At 39.6% G+C, this 24,088-nt stretch overlaps 1 protein-coding gene across 3 annotated transcripts in view; it reads left to right on the top strand.

Moving 5' to 3' along the window:
- tox2 (TOX high mobility group box family member 2) overlaps positions 1-24,088 on the top strand; it is a 115,580-nt gene that overhangs the window by 35,406 nt on the left and 56,086 nt on the right. For all 3 annotated transcript variants that reach the window (XM_067586808.1, XM_067586806.1, XM_067586809.1), the window contains exon 2: positions 18,528-18,620. In XM_067586808.1, coding sequence (XP_067442909.1) covers positions 18,579-18,620 — 42 coding nt within the window. In that variant the 5' untranslated portion in view covers positions 18,528-18,578. The remainder of the gene's footprint in view (positions 1-18,527; positions 18,621-24,088) is intronic.

Raw genomic sequence — 24,088 nt, 5'->3', positions numbered from 1 at the left:
TATATCATCTCAACAATTTTACCTCAGGCAATTATCTGAAAGAGATGCTTTGAATTGAGTGTAAAAAAACCCTTTAAAATTCTTATCTTGCTCCTAAAGTAAGCCACTCAGTACATGTAGGGTAGCCCTGGTTTTACATTTAAAGCATGGATTTTAAAAAAAGAGAGAAAAAAGTTTCCCTTCCCAATATTATTATGAATTGTGTCCTCGTCTATTCTGAATAATTTTCTTTCCCCTGGGGGATTTGTTCAGTGTGCTTTCCTTGGCTCATTTTGGACTCTCATTATGCATTCATGTATTCGTTTATATAATGCGCAACACTGCAGCTTCATTGGACAAATCTCAGTCGTTTTGGACAGTATTGTGTATGATACATGAATGGAAAAAAATATTTTCTTTGAATTCAATGTTTTTTTTTTCTTTTTCATTCTACTTCAAGCAGTCTGTTTCTCCTGCTACGGTTATTTTGTAGAATATGCAAGTCCCCCTTTTGAACATCCCTGGATTGCTACTGAAAAAGTAATTCTCATTTAAATAATGAGATAGAACTTTTTCCCTTGATCACTTGATCTTTGCAGAGCACTTCTGCTGAGCAGCAGATAGTGCTGCACTGCACCGTCATCCAGCACTCTAAAATCACTGCAAGATGACCAGAACAGCTTTAGATATCGTTTGGATCCCATCCAGATTTTTCAGTGTACTGTAACAGATCCTCTCCAGTATCAGTGCCACTTTACAGCCCTAACCTCTGGATACGACCTATAGGTGAGCATGTGAAATATCTGTGACCATGTCAGATGTCTTTTGCTCTCTGGAAAGGATTGACTATAGTACAGCGGATTGAGCGGCTCCAGCCTTCCAGATGTCCTAGACATAACAGAGGCTTGTCAGCTCTGAGGCTGGGCTCTAAATGGGTCACTCTCCTTGATATCACACAGCTCCTTCACAATGACCCCACTGTTCTCCTGATATTACAGCGCACCAGGTGGCTCACTATGAAAATCATGGCCAGACAAATATGGACTGAGTGTGTTTGTGAGCAGCCAGAAAAACACACGAACATGTGCACACATGCTGTTGCATGATCAGAAAGCTGCAGTACAACCTCACAAGCAGGGCTGGTTGTTTAAGGTATGGAAATGTTTTTTTATAGCTCCAAGCGGATGTTTTAATACACACTACAGCTCAAATTCAGTAAACAGCGGCTTTCTAAAAGAGCTTAGAGAAAGAGCTCACTGATCTGTTCAAAAGAAAGTATTGGATTTTTCTTTCACCGTATGATTTCAGCTATGTAGTGATAGAAACCTTTGGTATGTGGAAAATACATTTTTCATTGATCTGCTATTTACCTCTTCCAGAGCGGTATATGCATGGCTGTATGTAACATAACATGCTATACAGGGAGCTTTGCAGAGAGGAGTAGGTGGGTAGTAACAAAAAGAGAGAAAGAGACAGAGAGAGAGAGAGAGAGAGAGAGAGAGGGAGAGAGAGAGAGAGGGAGAGGGGGTGGGTGGATGGCAGTTCAGTGATTTCTGATTTATGGTTTGATTACAGTCTTTCCATCCTGCTGAAGACTGGCTGTATTTGCCTGCATCACGTGAACTTTTTCTCACATGGCCTAGTGGTGCAGCAAGCTCCGGCTCGTTCTCCTCCTCATCAAAATGAAACACACATTTGCACATACACACACCAGTAGGATGGCATTCAGGTACACACACACACACACACACACACACACACACACACACACACACACACATATGCACAAATACACACTGATTGAGAGATAAAATGGAGAATGGCTCTTTTAGTCAGCTGAGCAGTCTCCCCTCCAGCAGCCTGGCAACCATTCAATACCATGTACCTCCTACTGGGAAATAATATTGATATTCATAAATGTACCCAGTAAAGGGAAAAGAGCAATACAATAGACATTGTGATTCACAGGTGTCCACCGGCTCATGATATCCCTCTCATCAGAATGAATATCAGCACGTTTATTACTACAAATAGGAATGAGAAGAGAGAAGAAAGTCTCTTCATCTAGAATGTCAATGCCACAGTTTTGAAAGAAAAGTAGCCTTGAAAATTTAGACAGTGGACAATGGACTTTTTTTCACCTGTAGCTGTGGCTGGATATTCTCCCCTGAGAGCTGCATTCCATTAATAGTCTAAGTGTGATCAGACCTTGGAGAGAAAGAAACACAGTAGCGAAGTGTGCTCCCTTTATGTGCCATTAGTGTTTTTAACCAGCATCGATCCACCTGCATTTAGACCATGTTGGTGTATGAATAGGATGAAAGCTGCACTGAAAGAGCCAGTCACTGATATCATGTCTCCCCAGGCATTCATTTAACTGCCATTCATTCTTCTTCTCAGGCCTCCTTAGGCCTCTTACTTTGAATTCTCTAACTGCACATTCTGAACCAGGGACTCACAAGCTTTGCGAGTGAAGTAGTACATTGGAGTTCACCTTGTCACTCAGGCTGGTTATAAAATGCTTCAGTAAAGTGGAGAGCCAGGAGAAAATCTAGGTCTCCATTTGTAACTTTGGTGAGACAGTTTGCAGCTGTCAAAATACATGAACGTGGCACTGGAAGTTTGAGAGCTTATCAGAGCTGGCCTCATTTATATCTGAATAGTTGCTTGCTATAATTACATTTCTTTTAACTTAAAGTTGTTTAAACTAGTCTGTTTATTGGCTATTCATTTGGCTTTGGTCAATATTTAAAGTTGAAGTTGAATGAAAATTAATTTTGCTAAGAAATCAGTATTCTGTGTATAATATATACCATATACTGTTTTTTTGGATGATGTTAATAACTTGATTGGTTTTAACAGCCACACAGGCAGTTAATCCGCCAATGTTGGATAGTGCCATAATTTGAGCACTCCCTATGTTACTTTGTGACTGTGTGCATGTCGTGATTAGAATCATGGGGTAACATCTTGTTTTGGTTACAGGACAACCTGTTGCTGTGAGTTTTTACCATCTCGTCATTGCCATAACCACAACTGGACCCATGAAGGAGAGAAAGCCAATGCTAGCTAGACCCTCTCCTTTTTTTTTTATAAAGCAGGACAAACACAATACACAGTTGAAATAACTTGAGCAAGAGGTTACACCCCGTGGGAATCAGTGCTAATTTTAGCAGGCTAGGCTAACTAGCTTCCACTTTCTGAGAGGCTGCAAATTTTACAACACGACAGGATTCTTCCAAATGTTAGCAGTTGTAAGGAGTCGGTCTTAAATCTGTAACGGTACATAACAAACGTCATGTGGGCTTGTATCATTATCTTATGTATTTACTTTACTTTCAGTTGTTAAAGATATTTACCAAAAAATCCTTTTTTTTTTTTTAAGAAAGGAGCAACATTTTAAACTAACTTCTACCATGATTTTGTGTCTACCCATGATATGTTTCCTGCTGCAAGAAGACCATAATTTATGGTAAATGAGGTCTTCTTGCAATATTCACAAGTTAGAAAGTGTTACCATGTATAAAAAGACAGAGAAACAATGGGAGAAAGTGTAAATGAACTGCATATTTTGCACCAGATTTTCTGTTTTTTTAATTCCAATTTTCATTTGGTTTTAAATTGTTGTAAATAAACAAAGATATTATTAACTTTTTAAAAATTAACCAACCAGAAATAATGGGCCCCGTTTATAATATATTTTCTTTATTTAAAGCCTGGAACACCAAACTGCTTCTGTTTTTGCGGATGAGCCATCATACACTCCAGTCAGCCAATGTGACAGCAGAGAGTAGAGTGGACTTGATTGTTTCTGGCAGCACTCAGAAAGATCTCAAATTAACACCTAGTGAAAGCTGATGTTAAAAACCTGTGAACACCATAAAAAGGCCAACCAGAGTGACGGGCGAGCTTGCAGCAGCGCAGGCATCGGCAGGTACATTTGAATATGAACGGCCCCGACTTAAAGGTTATGACCCGTAAAGAGGGGGAACGATTTGAGCGAAGCGTGCAGAGGGGAGAAATGTCAGAGTGAGAATGGCAGGAAATATGTTAGTGACAAGGAAAAAGCTGCCCCTGGTATTCTAGAGCCCCGATGAGTAAAAATAGGGCATTGGGCAAGAAGGCAGGAAACCAGCAGAGCGAGGCCTCTAGTAGGAATTTCTTCTGGGGAGGAGAGATAAGGGACTTAACTCCCTCCTGTCTGGGCCGGCTGACTTTAACATGCGACATGTGATCACTGATCACTTATGTAGAGATGGACAGAGAAAGAGGAGATTGAAGAATTGAATAAATGATTTGAGTGCAGAGTGATGTGTGTTCGTGTGCACTGTTGTGTGTGTATACCTCTGTTTGTGTGTATGTGAATGTGTGTGTGTGTGTGTGTGTGTGCGTGTGTGTGTGCGTGTGTGTGTGTGTGTGTGTGCGCGCGCGCGCACACATATGTGCTTTCTGATGACCTGTCACTTATTGAACATTGACATTTTTTAATTAGGTCACGACTTGTGATGCACACCAAAGTTCACACACACTCTCACGCTAACATACACACATGCATACACACACGTTGAGGTAATGGCTAAGGAGTGGAAAGTACCGTGTGTGAGAGTCTGAGGTTCCTCAGGTTAGAGAGTGGAAGTTAGACAATAAACAGTGGCCTTATCAGACTCTGGGCAGAGCTTCCAACCTGATAGCCCAACATATCACTCTGACTATTAGAAACAAATATGACCTCTACACCACTTTCCTCAGCACACTCACTCCCATGAATAAGCAATTTTGATAGAAAGAACCTTTGGTGGCAAGTTTATCTCTGTATTTAACTACAGCCATACATGTACTGTATGTCAAAAACACATTTCAGACAGTTGCATGCATTAGCCACAACCCAGTGCTTCTTCACTGTCATTTTACCACATTGCTGCATTATTTGATTTGTCCATAGTTACTGTATGTGACATCACTGAAATGGGATTCATCAGGATTTTTACAAATCAAATTTACAGGCCTAGTGGAATGTGAGATCGATTCTCCTCAAGAGGCGAGACGATGAGATGATTATCATATCGTTGATTACAGGAATTTGTACATGTTGTAGCAGTTGTTGATGTCAGGGACGTGAAATGGTTGTGAACTGATTCACTGTCAGCTACACAGTTGACGAGCCAAGCCCCTCTTATGAACTATGGGCGGTTCAGGAGTTCCTGATGTTGCTCTCGTGCTGAGACAAAGTAAGAACTTGCCAAACATTAAGAAACTAAAAATAGTACACAGAGAGCGTACCATTTACACCAACAATGGAGGGCACTGACATTCATTAATTGTTTTAAGTATTTTATTCCTGTCCTGTGAATTAAAAAACATAACCTTGGATCACACTGATTGACTTTTCATCATTCATTTCCTAATCAGGAGTGTTTATTTGCAGATTTTTTTATCAGTAGGAAAAAGGGAAGGCACATTAATCTTTTGAACTGTTGATTTTAAACAATATTTTTATAACCAACTAGCTGGAGACTTGAACTGCTGCCAGCTGTGAACCAGGCCCAACAGAATAGACTTTTGGTTGAGTTATTGAGTGAATTGACCACTCTCTGAATGTAAGCTACTTTGAGCAAAACCGTGAAAAAGCAACCTCTGGACACTGGAAAAAGACGTCTGACTGCTGTTCCAGTTTCCCACACGTAGTCAGTTGTTATTATAATGATTAACCGTAACTGTAACCATAACTACGACCTTCCGATCATAGTTACAGTTTTCAAAAAACTGCATTCGGAAACGTGACGCTCGTGACTTGAAACGGTCTACTGTGGGGCTGTCGGGTTAATTTTTTAATGACTCAAGAGTAAAATTGAAAATTGGAAATAATGCAAAATCAGGAAGGAAAAGATCAGTATACAATTTAGGATTTGGGGGATACAGGATTTCTGCCGCACTCTGTATGAAATAATATGCTCATGATAATTCAAAGACAGAAGTACTTGCACTGACAAGAGGAACAGAGTTACATAAGCGTCCTTATGTGTCCTTGTTGTGTCCAGTTGCTGTCATATTGAGGACACAGCCTTCCTTCCAGCAAAATAGATGTATGAGACAATAACCTAAATACCTGTCGGATTTCTCTCTTTCTTTCTCTCTGTTTCTTCTATCTTTGTGATCCCATTTCATCCTCACATTCTCACTCTTTTCTATCTCTGTGTCTTCCCCCCCTGCACCCCCACACTCCCTCATGGTCACTCTCTTAAGTGATTGCTACATTTCATCTCATGGTAAATCAGCCGTCAGCCCGGTGAGCTATCATTATGCAAATGATGGGCAATTCAATTTCAGTTGGTCGGAGGGGGAATTTCTAATTAGGGTGAGGCACAGCACTCAAGATGGAGAGAAAGATGTAAAGGCAGAGAGAGAAGACGGCAGAGAGGTGCTGTAAATGGATAGCAGAGGTAAAGAGAGAGGGAGAAGAGGACGGCTGAAGAGAGAGCTGAAAAGAGGAGAAGTATCCATTGAGGAAATCAACACCTGCATTACAATTATACTCTTCAGTCGGCTGCGAGTCTCCGGCCTCCTGATCTTCCCATTGTTTTTTTTTTCTCTTCTTCATCCAGTTAATTTTAATGAAGTACTGGCTTCTGAGCTTTTTACAGAAAAAGGATCCATATAAAAGGTTTACTTTCTCATCCTCAAGGCCAGATTTATGAAAACATGTTGCTGTTTTCACTGTGGGAACCTCTCAGAAATTCAACACACAAAAACTGTATAATCACATTGGGTCTCATTCACTAATATGTGCACAGAAATTGTCTTAACTCTGTGCACAAAATAAATGCACATGCAAAATTACTGTCAGATTCATGACACATGCGCACTGGTCAATTATGTTCTGACCACTGTGCGTATGTTAGTGAATCAGAATCATTCTAAATTGACAGGCGCGTGCCCGCTATCGGTAATTAGTGTACCACCATGCCCCATTTCTCTATATAAGGAAAGCTCTGTTGGAGTGGTGCAGCAGTGGAGAGAGCTGTCACTCATTGCAAAGAGGGCCATGATAAAAAACTTTAACGCTAGTGAAATGCAAACAATAGTTTCAGAAGTAGTGCCAGAAAAGGCAGATTTGGCTGGTAAACATGTCATTAGCACAACCGTTTGGAGCCCGATTGTGAATCCTGAATACAGCCTGCATACCTGTTGCACCACGCACCACGCAGTATGTACGTAACAAAATAAAAAGTTGTTAAATGTGTAGCTCTGTGGAATTGATCTAAATGAATCTCTACTGCTGCACCAGGTGCGCATCGTGTTTCATCTCTGTACACAACAGGCTGTGATGTACCGAAAGCAGAGCACCCCTGCCTGTGCCACTAGTGAACTGTTAGGCTGCGAGGACACTGAACAGGCTGCTGGTTAAAGAGCTGCATATATCATGGCCAAATCTAATGAGGGAAATTAATTGGTGTCACATTCCAATATGGAAACTCCGATATATAAGCTATTGTCATCTAAAAGTGGGAACAGGACAATTTAATATATTGATTTCATCACATTTACGATAATGATTTATGGATTACAATGTCTTAGCTATTCATTTTATAATTAGTAAATAAAACGTGTATTATTAGCATTTTGACATTTTTAAATGTTGCCCAATCTAATATAAAAAAATATTGACTTTATAATTTTTTAAGACTGTGGGACGTTTATGATTTGTACATACGCATAGTTTAAGGCAGTTCTAAAAATTCAGAATACTAATTCAGGTAAGAACATATTGATGAATCCCGGATTTATGCTTAAAACGTTCATATGCACGGTTTAAGTACAGATTTGTGCGTATGTGCTGTTTGTGAATGAGGCTCATTGATACTAAACTTTTCTTGTTACTGTGGTGAGCAAAGTTCTCAAATTAACAAAATGACAGTTTCACACAGGGGAGAGGAAGGACACTCACTGTAAAGTATAAATATCTACCAGTTGCTGTTACTTATCTCATTCCAGTTTTCTTATAACTTTTGGCAAGTCATACAGTATATGTGGAGTATTAAGGGGGTTTCATACGTCTAATCTAAATCTGAATCATTTTACACTGTTTGATGTGTGACGGGAATTTATTGTAGGTGGTCAGAGTTGCTTTAACATTTGAAACCGGGCTGCGACTAACAGTTGTTTTTTTTTATTTTCAGTCAAGCTACTTATTATTTTCTTGATAAATAAACTGTTTTGTCTATTGAATGTCAGAGAATAGTGAAAAATAGTTTCCTACAGCCAAAGGTGATATATTCAAATTGGGGTTTTTTAAGTCCAACTAACAAAACCCAAAGATATTGAATTTACAGTGACATAAAAATGAGAAAAACAGCAAATCCTCACATTTTAGAGTGTGAAACCAGCAAATGTCTGACATTTTAGGTAGAAAAAACCCCCAATCAGTTATAAAAATAGCTGCTGATTATTCTTTTGTCGATTCACATTTCAACTCTAATTTGAATATTTTCCTTTTAAAGCTGTTTTAATTGTTTTGTTTGTTTGTTTGTTTTTTTTAACAAAGACAGTGTCCTTTCAGTTTACAAGCCTAATAATAATTAAATATTCAAGGTGTGTGGCTATTCAAAGCTTTTCTGATTGTTGTTCCAAGACTTTTATGTGTTGCTTTTAAGTCTCACACCTAGTCTTTAGGGAGTCATTTCTCAAGTGAGTTAAAGCTGGAGTGCGGGGCTTTTACATATAAATGAAGGCCTGTTACATTCAAGCCCTCGCCAAACGAGTTCACACAATGCTGATTAAGCCTATCAGCGCCAGGTAAATATCTCTGTATTTCGCAGTATATCAGAGTTTTTAAATGTAGTGTCTGTGGCGACTTTCCCGTGGTGGCGCACTGGTAGCCATGTCAACCAGCAATGATTGGTTTGCAACTGTTGACTGAGGTGGTCTGTCCTCAGTGCCCCCCAACCGCATCATGTTGCGGCGACCGGCTCAAGTAAAAAGCGTCTGTGGCGTTGACGTTGACAGTGTTTGTGTAATTACTTTCACTGCCAGAAGGGGGAGACAAAAGTTCCGCACTCTCATATCATTAAACACACATTATTTTTCTATTTTGTATGGCTTTTACAATCAATTGCCTTACAATTCCTCTATAACAAAACCTTCATCTTACTGTAATTGATAAACTTGTTTTTGGTATCAAGAGATTTAACATGATGAACACAATTAATATATCTGCAGTATCTGCAGGTTTGTGAATTACATTTTAGCAAATGATTTTTCATGATGCCATGCTGCTGTCAAACTAAACCAGTACAGTGGAGCAGGTTTATTTTGATGGAGCGTCTTTTTTTTCCCCTTCCCATCACTGTAATGAAGCATTGGGCTTGTCTGTGTTTTTTTATTTATTCAGCAGCCCGCAGGGACAACATGCTTCCTGCAGGGAAAAGAAAAGAAAAAACGCCTCTTGGTCAAACTGTTTCATCTTGATTAAGTGAATGTGCTCAATTCACCTACGCGAGTTGTTTGCATACTCAGGTTGTTTGTAGCACTTAATGAACAGTCGTTTAGAATTTGATTTATGTGATGGCTCATATTTTAGTCTTGGTGTCACACACTGTCCAGTCTGTCTATGTGTGTCCGTGTGTGTGTGTGTGTGTAGGAGCCTGTGCATTTATTCGTGTGGGCGTTTTGACTGTTTTGCACATCCACACAATCTGAACATGTGTAGGTATGTGAATGTGTTGGATATCAACCATACGCACATGCACACAGACACACACACACACACACACACACACACACACTCACAGAGAGAGAGAGAGAGAGAGAGAGAGAGAGAACAGAGGATTCAGCTGAGATCAGCAGCTCACCCTAGGCTGTCAAATATTCTGTCAGCACAGCCCAAGAATCACAATTGGACTCTTTGGGAGGCATTAATTCAAAGCACCGTAACAATGCTCTCTGAAACCAAATCAACTGCCTGTAGTCAGCATATCAACTCTCAACTAACTCTCTCCCTCTATCTTTCTATCTCCATCTCTCTCTCTCTCTCTCTCTCTTTCTCTCTCTCTCTCTCTCCCTTCTTGCCTCCTCCATCTCGCTCACTCTCTGTACTGTCTGTCTTTACTGCCATGTCTTTTCTTATCCTCGCTGCCTCTCTCTCTCCTTCTGTGTGATTGAACTTCTAAATATGTTGCCAAAGCTGACTTACTGTACAAGACTGCCCAACATAGACAGCGACTTCCTCTGCAGCTCAGATCTCATAAGAGTAATAATGTTATTTGAAGTCAGTGCATCTAAAATGAAAATGAGCAAAGTTGTCAAAATTATCTGTTATGATATTTATTCATATTGACTGTAATGGGACATTTTAAAATACTGACTCACGTGCTAATGTTACAAATTCATTACAGTTTCAAAAACAGTAACAGTTGATGCTTGTAAGGTTGTCGAGACACTTTTTTGTCCATGAATTGTCAGAAACCGGTGAAAAACGACCCTTATAAGAGCTCAAGGTGATGCTTATTATGTCTGACATGCAGTGAAAATCCTAAAATGTTCAATATAAAATACAAAAGAGATAAAGACATAAAGAAATAAAAAACATATAATATAGACATAAGACATAAGAATATAAAAGACAACAGAGAAAGGTAGCAAATCCTCACATTTGAGAATCTAAAAACAGAGAATGTTTAGTATTTTTTCTTGATAAATGATAATTGATTTGTCATTTCAACTACTCACAACTAAAATAATCAGCAAATCCTTTCAGGACTGCACTTTTTCCTGTCCTAACATTATTGCTGTAATGTTAAATATAAATAAATCTAAATCTGTATAATGCAACACAGATGGAATATTTGCTAAATTGTTTTAAAGGAAACATGAGAATATTAGAGTCACAGAAGAGGTGCAACTTGACATTCGGGAGTCCCTGCTCTCCTCAGCAATCCTAATTTGTTCAGAAATTATTCTCCCCAGCTTCTACTTGTATTAAAAAAAGGAAAAAAAAAAGAAAATCCCCTGCTTTTGTATTAGCTAAATCTTCTCCCAACCATCTGTTGTCTGCCTGTAACACACTTAGTTGTGGCCAGCGCACAGCAGAGGTGCTGGCTCTGCTTCTCAGTTGTTGGTTGTAAGTAGTGTTGTTGTAACACCATGTTGTTTTGCCTTCAGGAAACGCCTCATAAAAAAAGATGAGGGGGTTTTGAAAAAAAAAAAACCAAAAACAGATAAATGAAAATAAAAAGTTTCTTTTCTCCCCTCTGTTTCAGAGAGAGCAAGGGCACCGACTGCACTTTATTAATGTGCTCCTTCTCCCTCGCTTTTGTGTCAAACGCAATACAAAGGGCAAGTGTGTGTGTGTCTGTGTGTGTGTGTGTGTGTGTGTGTGACAGAGACAGTGACAGAAGGGAGAGCGAGCAAATTTCTCTCGTCAGGAATGATTCCAGTACATGTTATCCTTGGCAAGAGGTGTAGTGTTACAGAGGTCTTTGTGGCATCTTCTGAGATCTGCCTTTGATGTATATACGATGCTGTACATAATTCATTAACTGATTGCTTGTCGTCCCTACATTCAGCTTCACTGTAGATGAAGCTTGATTACTTTTTCTTTCACTCTAACTGAACCAATTTAGTCTTTAATTCTACACTTTGATGATTCCTACAACAAACTGCACTTGACCATTGACTGGTGAAAAATCTTTAATTACATCTATAACTTTTATTCCATTTTCCTGTGTGGAGAGTTCAAAAAGGCAGCATTTAATCCACTCAATAATCCACTCAGCCAAGTGTACTTAAACAGCTAAGCTTTGGTACAATTTTAGATGGGGAATTTCATATCAAGCCCCACACCTGAAAGCAAGCAGCCAAGCTCTACATTGTTGCTCCGGCAGATACAGAATCTACTTTCTGCGACAGCCCTCTGTAGCAGGTAGACACACAAAGTCAAGTTAGAAAGAACAAGAAAGAGCTGGGGAAGAGAAAGGAGTGCAGCGGTGTCATAAAAGTTTGTGAAATGAGCACAAAGTCGGGAAGCCAAACTATGTTGCAGATGCTCCACTTTCACTCGTATTTCTTAAAAATAGCACAATTACCTAAAAGGATTCGGTAATGGGTCAAGTTTCGACAAATGCAGCACCTCTGGTGAAGAGAAAGAACTACCACAATATTGTTACTGTTTGAAATGAGGTTTTCTGGTATCTATAGTAGAAAACATCATGGCATCATGAGTTGAGTTACAAATTAAACCTGGTTTGCCACAGTCAAATGCAAATGTGACCTCCACACGCTTCAAGTTGTGTCTCTTCTATGTAATGTTCTGTGGGAAGAGGAAACCTAATTCTCTCACTTTTCACACACTGGGTATGTGCAGTATTTGCATTTTAACACATCATACTCATTTCTGGAAATGCAGAGACTGAGAATGTAGAGAAAAGGAATAGAAGAGATAAGTACAGATGAATACGCAGATTGATGTCAAAGGTTCAATTTGAGTATCTACAGCTGATGTTTTGTGTAAATTATAATCTGTGTTGACTAGTGAAACAACAAAAACGATTGGAGAAATATATAAATAAAAGATAAGGCAGCAAGAGGAAGGGTGGCGGCACAGTGAGAAGTGATAGAGAGCAGACGAGGACAAGAGACAAGAGAAGAAAAGAGACATGACACAAAGCAAAGCTGCTAAATTAAATTCGAATTGTAATGGTTATTATACAGTCAGTTGTTCCCACCATAGAATCCCAAGCATGAGTATGTACGTACATGCAAACACATATGTGTGTACACTATGTATGGATGGAGGGTGACTGCAGTCAGCTATAAATAGCCACGGCTCAAACCCTGCCGTTGGCTGGATATTCCCAATGGTGTGATCAGTAGTATGAGTGTCAGTAGTGGCCCGAGGCAGGTAGCCCCTGAGTTCATGTCCTGGTTATGGTCGAGCTGCTTAGGCCTTAGTTGACATCTCTTTCGCACACACAGACACACACACAGACACACACACACACACACACACAACTCATCAGTGTGTGTCTCTCACTGCAGGTAGCTGGAAATGAATGATATGTTTTTTTTAGTTGTCAAATTAATTACATAAAAATGAATTATGTTATGTTCATTCATCTCTGCGTAGTGTCCCGTTGGTGCTATCTTAACACAAAATCATGGCTATTTACTGAAAATTTAACAATACTTGTTTTGCAGTTAAGGATTATTTTTATCATCGATTAATCTGCCAGTTATTTTCTTGATTAATAGATTGTTTTGTCTATAAAATATCATTCGTTTGAGAAGCTGCAACCAACAGATTTAAGCATTTTTGCTTAAAAAATGACTAAAACGATTAGCTGATCATCAAAATATGTATTTTTCTCTCTATCAAATAATCCGTTAATCAGTTAATCGACTAATCATTGCAGCTCTAAAAAATACTACATGCTGCATAATACATCAATGCTATGTATTGATTAACTATATCACACTAGTACAGTGTTCTTTGTACAAAGGAGTGCAACTGACTAACTATACATGAACCTTGAGCCACATTTCAGTAGTTTCAAGTTCCTTCTCTGCTCATATATTATAGTTTCTGAGATATGGTTAAAGTCTGTCCTTCCCTTTGAAATAAACAACACTTAATTGTCAGTGTCTTCAAGGTCTGTAGGCTAGAACTCACAGATGGTGGCAGAGATTCTGTGGATAAATTAACATCAAAAGATGTCATTGAATCCCTCCCGAGTCCCTGCAAAGAAAAAAATGTTTCCATGAAGTTGAGAAGCCTTAAAATCATTATAAGTCTGAGTGATTTATTATTTTAATTCAAGTATAATTTATAAGTATTAAAGATTTAGAAGTATAAAAGATTTAGCTTTTGTTTAAACATATAATACTAAAGCTCAAAATTATGAAAATCACATGTAAAGCGTGACAGAAATAATAACTGAATCATCTGTAGTCAAATTAAATATGACATTCAGTGAAAGGTTTATGAAGGAAAATGATTCATCACAATGCAATATGCAAACCATTGTAACACACTGTAGTCGGGTTTGTCTCAGACTAAAGTCTCTAAAAACCACTGAAAAAGTGATTCATGCTCTGATATTGACTCTTAGACCACCACTGCTAAAAATCTGACTGATATTATGTAATATGTTTATGCAACAGAATTGACAGGATAATGTGTTTTATCAGTTACAACAGCGCTAAAGGGAGCAGAATTGAACTGTGTAGGGACTGAGTGGCTATTTGGATTGAGAGTAATGTTTTGTATTATTGATCATCGGATGTCAGCGTACATGCATTGTTGAGTGCATACTGTACATACAGTATGAGGCACTGTCTCTGTAATGTATAAACATTGTATGTATGTACATGCATGGCTGTGTGTGTGCATACATTAGTTTGTGTATGTAAGTACTGTATACCATAGAGTGATTAGGTTTCCCCATGTGCCGGTCGAGGCCTCGCATTCCTCTCATCGGTGGAGTCCGATGTGTGCAGGCCTTTCAGCTAATCTGGGAAGAATGTCGGCTACAGACACACATGTGTTCCATTAAGTCCAGATCTGTGTAAATAATATAACATGCAACAGCTAACGTTACAGGTAACTATACCCCCACAGCTGTGCCTTTGGCTTTACAGTGCCCCGGCAACACAGCCTATAAAAAGGCAAAGCCAACGTTGATATTTAATGAGTAGATGTACTGCAGTGCTTACTGTGCTTTGGTAAGCTTCTGATTTGGAGAAAAATAAAGATGATGGATTTATTATTAAATGATAGAGCCGGACAGATATTAGATTTTAGTGGATATTGATACTTCAGATATCTGATAACAATATATTTTCTTTTTTTCCCCTTCTTCTATTTTACATAAAAACATAGCATGAGCAAACATAGATATATCTGATATATATAGTATCTGAACAAGATACTGTATATCCCAAGATTGCTATTTTGTTCAACCACTGTCTACAATTGACACATTTTGAATTTACTATCACCAATAACAGCAGCAAATCCTCATAAATGACATGTCTGAGATGTTTGGCGTTTTGTGTCAAATATATACAAAAATGCTGCTAGTAAATGTTTTATTGTGGAAATTAAAGTTTTCATATCCGTTAGTATACATGTTGATATTAATATATGTGATAATTTGATATTGGCTGATAAAAACTTGCCTCTTAATTAGTAGGTTTTCAGTTACTTGTTATAGTTTGAAACCTGCAGCATCACACTTCATCTTGTCCTAGCAGATATACTATTTCACTCGTGTCAGACGCAATCTGAGTCTGTCATGTGCATCAGTGCAGGCAGTATCATGTCTGAATAAATCTCTATGCAAGTATAAAAGTTTTTGTCACATGGAGGAGGAATGAGAGAGTGCATATCACAGCCCAACTTGTATCCCTCCCCCTATTGTTAATGGTTGTACATACAGACGACCACCACTGGCTCTCTGTGTTTATTGTCTGCCTGCTCTGCTTGTACCGATTGGCTCGGCCCTGCCAAGCGACAGGCCAATGTTTGCTTTTGCTGTCTGCCTGGGGAAGTCCCTCTTGTCCTCAAACAGGCCCGGCTACAGTTACTGATACAAGGTTCAGAGGATGCCAGCCTCTTCCTGGTGTGGTGCAGCATCTTCCTGTGGCTGCACACCAAAGTTAGTTAGAAACTGACTTACAAAGTTATTTTTTCATGTATCGATTTATTTAAACTTTTATCAGGGAGGATTACAGCACTGTGAACAAACAAGTGAACTCTGCCTTGTGCTCTATTTTGGTCGGAACTAAAGTGTGGGTGGCTGAGATTAGAGAAAAGAATAAGAGGTTACATAGTGTTGAGCAGAGATGGTAAACGGCTGGCAGCATCTGGTTTTGGTAGATGTAACACAGAACACAGAAACCCAAAGCCAGCCAGAAAGTGAAAGTGAGGTGACAGGGGTGAGAGCATCTGAAGTGAGGACCAGAAAACAAAAGAAAGGTGTCAGAGAACAAGTGTAGAGAACAATGCTTCTTGCACTTGCAAACTGTTGTGAGCCAGCAAGGAAATGTGAGGAGTTTGGCTGTTGCTGTTCTGGGTGCCAGCACTCCTAATGAGTCTGTCAGGGCCAGTTAGCGCAGCCAGGCCTGCTTGTGTCCCCTCCAGGCCGCAGACAGCTGTTATTAGCCCCGTAATGGCATGCCACAGGGCCAGATTAGCCTGGCACACTGGAGAAATATCAAACATTCACTTACTGTGGCTCCTTCGCTGGCTAAAGCAGCTATTCTGCGAGGAATTCATTTAGCTGCGATGCTGGCAAGCTACCTAACAAGCCACAAAAGGAAAAGTCTCCAGTGAGAGATGGAGTCAGTGTACAGTAGCTCCTCTGCAAGGTGGAAGGAAAAAGAAATGTCTGTCTAGACGATGTGCAAGAGCAACTTACTGGGTCATGTTGCTGATTATGACCTATAATAACATGGTTTCACTTCCGATCAATGAATGCAGAAAGAACTACCACAAGACAACTCATCAAATTGTTTGAATCTGAGAAAACTTTAAATGCACATTTCATACATATCTTGCAAAAATAGTTACACACTGGCTGCTCCTGTTTTTCAGGTTGCTGTTTGTCAGGACAGTACAGTCGCCGAGGAAAGTTGTAAATGAGAGTTCTCTTTAATAATGCTGCATCATCATTATGCGAACTATATCGACAAGATGGCCACTGCTGTCTACTCATCTGTTTTCACCTTTCATAATGAGCACAGGAAATCAAAACCTTACACAGCAAGTATTCTCAGTCTGCCTCAGGGGATTGCCTGTACTGTATACAGTCTGTGATATAGGCCTACACCATTGGATCAGCATACTGTTAATACACACACTGCTCTGCATAGAAGGCTGCTTATAGGGTATAAATCATGCTCTTTGAGCTTGCTACTGTTTTTCTTGAATATGTTATGTACGCTTTTGCAGACATTGCTTGTGGGTTTCACTGCATGGTAATCACTACGCATTTAGGCACATAAACACAATCTGCAAAGGTGTGTTTATAGAAGTTCCACTTTAAAGGCAAGGGCTGCTATACTCGTGTGCATAGGATGCATGTTTGCCTGTACCATGTGACTGACAAGAAATGAAAGGCAGGGCCAGTTTTGGTTAGTTGAGAGATTTTTTTCTCACTCAGTTGTTAAATACTGCATGTCTCAATGCATAGCAATCTGAATCCCTGTCCTTGAACGCTTTTGTGTCTGTCTGATTGCATGTGTGTCTGGGTGTTTTTGTGTGCATACATTCTTGTGTGCGTGTGTGTGTGTGTGTGCGGTTGGTGAGGTGACAGAATGAATGTTAAAAAGAAGAAGCCGAAAGAGCAAAGAAAGTAAAAGAGTAAGTGTGAGTGAGAGAGATAATGTGATATCTGTTCTAGATTGTTGCAATGTGGGTTTTTTTTTTCCCTCAATAATCTACATCTTGTCCTCATTAGGACGCTGTATGGATCAAGAGTGGAAAAGCCATTACGCACTAGACTTAGCGGGCTGCATTCATAGTCATTTCCAAATATAAATTCATGTTTCATACTCTTTTTCACAACAAACCAGTTTCCACATCAATGGTGGTAATTTTTGTTTTAACACAGCAGAGCAAAGATGTAAAAATAATCTCTCAAACACCTGAGAGAAAAGGAACTCATTTTATCAATTAACACACACATACACACACACACAGCAGGTTATCACTGTTGTACAAATCAGATGACCAGATGTAACTGAACAGAGATGTTAATGTGAGAATAACAGAATATCAAGGTGCAGTGAGATGTATATAGTTGAGATTGAAGTGAGGAGAGAGTTGAAGACAATGTGTGAGATAGAGAGAGTGAGATTTGAAGTGAATCTTGGGATGTACCCCTGCTGCGGCTGTGGGCCACAGTGTGAACCCCACTGAGCTGTACTGTCTTTCCCTGGCAGGGACCACTTGTTGCAAATCATTAGCTTCCCAAGTACTGAGGGCTTTGCTACCATTCCTACAGGTTGAAACCCACACAGGGAAGTGAAGGGAGGAGACAGCAGGCTTAGGACCCTTTACACTGTAATTATCAGCTGTGTAATGTATAGAAAAATGGAGTCAGTAGAGTACAGTGGAGCGCAGGAACCCTGGCTATGATCACAACAGCTTAGTTCCATTAGTGCCGCTGCTGAACCTCCCTTATCCAGTTATTATGTGTGGTACATCACCATGAGGTGATGTGATTTAACATGGCAGCCAATGTGCAGGCTCTCTGACTTGGCGGAAATGTATGAAACTAACACAAAAATCACACAAAAACTCAAATGAGGACAGTGAACAGAACTACAGCATGCACAATGGCTGTACTGTATGATCCCTCATCTTTGGATCTTTGGAACTGATTCCAGTACTGGAGTTTAAAACTTTCAAACTAATGCACTTTGAAACAAATTTAACTAAAATCTGGATCTCTTTACTGTGATGTTATCAGTAGTCCTTCATCTGTGCTAAGTTTTAGAGTGCAAGCAAGAGAATATACTTAAAATGTCTCTGTGTCTCTCTCCCCTCTCAGAACAGATACGGTGCTGCCGATCGAGGTGTGAGACTCTACAGTTCCCTGCCCATGCGCCCGAACCCTGACGGCAAGAGACTGCCCTCTACTGGGGTAAGACTCATGTCTACTAGCCCCCCCCCCCTCACCCTTTGCTTCCTCACCCCTTGGTCTCATCTATGCCTACATGTATCTACACGCCACATTTAACCTGTAAACCTGAGCAGCAACAATGCAAACTTGTACATTTGTAATATTTCATGGGTTGAAGTTTCTCTTCCCTGCCTTAGACATAGAATAACCGGGGGTTCTTGACCCATGATAGAAAGCTTCTACACAGGAACAACTGCTAAGGACAATCAACAATATCTAGACTTAAATCATGACCAGGAAACAATACAACCCAAAGTTAAACTTAGCGTCATCCTCAGCTGCCATGACCTCTTCCTCATCCTTTAACCGTGTCGTCTTCCCACGCTCACTCTGATAGATCTGCTCAGTCCCCCATCCCCAAACCATCATTGGCCACCACAAGGCTCCCAATAAAGCACCCGTCTGACTTGGTGGTTTGTGCGGTATTTGCCTGGTAGCTTCTCGCAAAAGCATGTTGCTGCAGCTGATAGGCCAACCGACTGCTTCCTACTGTATGTTTGTACAGAACAAAGAAATGTGTGGCTTTCTGGATGCAGTGCCTCTACTTCAGACTTGTTTTAGGTTTAAAAAAAGAAAGGGCTAATGTTAATGTATCTATTAGTTATAAAAATTCTAATATTTTGGTGATTTTCCCTTTTTTCTACTTCTTTTGTTGTATAGCAGCTGTATTGGGACATCAAAGTCTCATTTCCCCATTATTTTATTATATAATTTTTCATTAGGATGCTTGGAGAAAGAAAGAAGTTTATTGAAGTTTAGTGATGCAGCACTTGCAGTACTTTGACTTTCACAAAGTGCTGGAACAGTTAGTCTACTGTTTGTAAAACCTTTCTTTCATTTTTTAATAAAATAAAAAAGAAATCTTTTAGTATTGTGTAAATCATAATTAGAATCTAGCTTGGCTTGCTTTTATGCATTTATGCATTTATGTAACAAAGGAGAGAAAATGAAAGAACAATAGACTGAAAAGAGAGAATTTAATTTCATATGTCTCCCTTTTTCATGTTTCACTCCATGCAAGTGCTTTTTGAATTATCTCTTCACTGCTCCAGGGCTCAGTGAGAGGAAGAGTGGGTGAGTGAGGAGGAGAGGGAGAGACAGAGAGAGAAAGAGAGAGAGAGACAGAGACAGACAAAGCAAAAGCTGTGTAATATTGTTGGTGCACACCTTTTTTAATTACAACAGAGATTGTATTGATGTCTCAGGCCACATGTCCTAAATCATTTATCAAGGGGGAGAGTGCTAACAAAGCATTTCTAAGAAACCCATCCTCTCCCAGGGCCTGGAATCATATGTTATCTAAAGTGAATATTGTTAATGCTGTTCGGTGGAGAGACGCACTTACAAATCATGGGAATGAGTTCCTTGTCAGGACATGCGTGAGGTAGTAAAGATATATATGCACTTTCATCTGATCCTCTGTTGTGCAAATTAAATTCTACATCTAAAGCTTTATGCAGGAGTTGTTTGTAAAATGAAGACCGACACGTTAAAAATGATGGATAAACAATGTGAGGGAAGGGAAATTTCTAAATTATCTAGTTGTTTTGGTTCAGCAACAATTTAAAGATTACATCTCTAGCACAGATTAGAATTTCCGAAAAAAAAAAAAAATTCAGGGCAAAGCACAAGAGGAGACAATATGTGCTATTTTTTTTTCATTCTTTGGTTTTCTGTCATTTCCTTTTGTCTGTTATTACCTGGGTGTAGCGTCAGTACAGTAGCAGACTGTAGCTACAGGCTGCATGGAGTGGAGGAGAACATAAACCACTTAACATGCAGGAGGAAACCAGACGTTTTTCCATTGCACTTATCAGGTGCTGCGGTGAGAGCAAGTGTCAAGGTGCAGTAGGTCCCCCCCACCCCCCCCACCCCCCATCCCTCTCCCCCTTCTCACCCCCCCAGCTCCTCTCACCCATCCTCTCTTTCCTCTCCTCTTCCTTCCCCTGCACACCCCTTTTATTTTCCCCTGATCTTTATCTCTGCCCCTCCTCCCTCCCTCACCCCACCGTCACTCACCCTTGGTTCAGTTAAAAGTGGGCTTGGCACTTCCGCAGCAGCACACTCCCCCCCCCAACCCCCCCCTCCCCAACCCCCTACCTCTTCCACCACCACTACCACCACCATTTCTTTTCTCTCTGTCAAACTAACCTCCAACTCCTGCTCCTCACCTCTATGTTTCCTGTCAAGGTGCACTGCCCACACCCCCCCCCCCCCCTCCCCTTCCCCCTAACCACCAGCTCTGCCCCTGCAACCTTTTTCTTTTCTTTCTTTCAACATCTATTACGACTCTAAATGCCTACAGTTCATTTTTTAAAATGCTCCGTTCAGAGGGCTTGTCCCCCAGTGCTCCTCCGTGATCTTGCCATCCCTGCATGTACATGAATAAAGTGAACTTTTGTTTTATTAGTGGCTTTGAAAAGAATCTCTGCCCTGAAATAGAACATACACTTTATTGCAGTGCTCTTTGGCTCATATGAATCTGTCCCAAACTCACAAATGAACACTGTGTAATGTTCACAATGCATGAATGTGTGTGTAAACTAAGTGCATTGACTGTGAGCATATACCAAAGGACTGAACAATAAACCAAACTTACTGAATTACAGACATTACTGATCTCTTACTGACCTAAATACTTAAAGGGGACAGGGATTTGTGTGATTTTGTTATTTTTATATTGTTATGATGCCAGATGTCTATGTTAAAGATGGTCAAAAGTCCAAATCTTGAGTGAACCTATGTAAAATGCTCGCTGCAAGTCAAAAGCCCAGGCCTCAGCCTCCACTGAATGCTTCGTTTGCACCTCTGCTTCCTTCTTGTGATGATCATTCTCGCATGCCCACAAACGGCCGTCCATTTCATAGTCTTTGTCGCTAAGGTTGTTCCATGGGTTGTTCACGTTTTCCACTCGCATTTTACAGATCAGATTCGGGTCTGAATATGTACGGATGTATTTGATAAGTTGACATTTCGAGTAAAGAACCAGAAAAAATAAGTGAAATCCACTACTTCTGTTCCTTTATGTAACCTTTTGAGTGGACAGAAGTCTGCCGAGATGCAGCTTCTGGAAGCTAACCAATTAGAACAGCGTGGGTTCACTGGGAGGGGGGCCTTAAAGAGACAGAAGCTAAAATGGCCTGTTTCAGACCGAGGCTGAACTGAAGGGCTGCATAAAGAGCCAGTATAAGATAAATAAGGATTTTTTTTAAAACTGTAAAGCATGCAAAGATATTCCAGTAGAGCCCCAGAATATAAATATAGACTTGGAAATGTGCATAATATGTCCCATTTAAAGCAATAGTTGGGCATTTTGGTAAATATGCTTATTTACTCTCTTGCCAGGACTTAGATGAGAAAATTGATTCTAAACTAGTTGACAGTATCATATGTAGTCTTTCTTTTTACAATATTTCATTGAATCTATAAAATGTTTACACAGTGAAATTTTCAAACTCAATACTCCACGTTTTTATGACTGCACCATTTCATCAAACTGAAATATTCTGGAGGTCTTTTGCATTATTTAAAATCCATTTCCCCCAAATTCATCTTGACATATTTAGTATCCATGGAAAGTTTGGGATCTCCATTAGAATTCAAAATAAAGTTGAGAGTTAAAACACTGGTTGGATGCACAACATGTTTTTGTACTCAGTGATCTTCTGACACGTCAGTGAGGTTTAATGGGTTAACTCCTATCTGGTGCATGCATGCATGCATGGTTTCACATTTTCAAGTTCAAGTTTTATCGTAATCTGTATTAGAAATACAGGAATCTGTACAATAAAATACTGAAACACAATGATGTTAATGCACAACGAAACCCAAAGCTACTGTACTGGAAAGGAGGTTTGTTTTAGCTCAGGTTGGATAAGCAACAGCGTATTCTTTGCAGAGAGTCAAACTGTTTGAGCTACCGTTGTTATTGTTGTTGTTGTTTTAGCTCCACTGCCTTGACAGTGATATAAGGTGAAGGTTCAAAATCTACTATAGTGCAGAGATGACAGGATCGTCTAAGGATTCCTTCTCTTTTTCCTCTGTCTCTTTCCCTTAGTTTCTACATGTCCCTCTCTCTCTCTCTCTCTCTCTCTCTCTCTTTCTCTCTCCATCCCTCTCTCCTGCTTTGTCTCTGTGTCTTTCTTTCTTTTTCCAAGCTGATTTGGAGCCTTGCATAGTCAATTATGTAGGGAGTGAGAGATAGAGTGGGGGCTCGGGCTTCCATATTTTGGTGTGATATTAATATTGCATGAGCGCTATTCTGTAGCGAATATCTAAGAGATTGCCTATTAAGGCAGCAGCAGAAGAAGAATGTGACAGACAGACACACACACACGTACACGCACGCACGCACACACACACACACACACACACACACACATACACCTACACATACACATACACACACGCACACACTGTACATTCATACATACAGCCAGAGAGCAGGGTTGAATCAGTCAGGATCAGGCTCAGGTTGTTATAATTAGTGTTTTCCAGATTTATTTTGTTGAGATAATAAGTGAGTGACTCATTTTCCAGTTTAATATGTCATGTTTGTTTATCTTGACATGGCTCACATCACACCGTACAGTGAGCATGTTTGATGTTGGTGAGAGCTGAGTGATGTTCCACTGTAATTGTGCTAAGAATGGAATATTTTAACTAACCAACTGAATAAACAAAGGAAACAGAGACACAAAACAAACGCCTGCTGTAAAAAAAAACAACAACAAAACATTGCCAAGATAACTGTAATATTGCAAAGCAGGAAGGATCTGATGGCAGGCTATTTATTTTCTACTGCTGGGTGGGTATCAATGATGCATACTGTAAGTGTCAACAGTGACAGGCTGAGGAGGTCCCCAGCGATGACTGAGAGGCTCAGCTTGGACACTTGATGCTTTTTGGGTGCTAAGTGGCGGTGACACCGGATGGTCGGTGATAGACATCTCATTTCATGCCGACACAAATTGTCAAAAGAATCTAATTTGAAGGTGTCATGAACATAACCCATATAAATACAGAATAAAAAATAACGAAACATCAGGTTTTCTTTTTGTAAAACCTCTAATAATCAGTGTAGTAGGTGACATGACTGAAATGAATATCACAGTATTAATGATCATACTCTCAGATATATTAAGATATAGCAAATTTATTCAAAATTATATCTAAAATAATCAAGTTTACACTTAATACATCACACAATATTCTTTACACATGTAACACAAACACTTCAATAGGTAATTTAGGTTAATACTAGATTACAGTTTGCTTGGAGTCATTCATTTATAAAACAATGTGAAATAATAACATGATGTCTTCATATAAGAATATTATGTTTACACTTCAAGTTGATACACAATAAGATTGAATTGGCAATTAACCGTACAATGTAGCTTTGGTTTAATATGTGTAATTACAGTCAT

Source organism: Thunnus thynnus, chromosome 4, assembly GCF_963924715.1.
Source record: "Thunnus thynnus chromosome 4, fThuThy2.1, whole genome shotgun sequence".
In the NCBI taxonomy this organism is placed as follows: domain Eukaryota; kingdom Metazoa; phylum Chordata; class Actinopteri; order Scombriformes; family Scombridae; genus Thunnus; species Thunnus thynnus.
The sequence above is the reverse complement of the archived record's forward strand: the minus strand, read 5'-3'. Positions and strand labels throughout refer to the sequence as shown.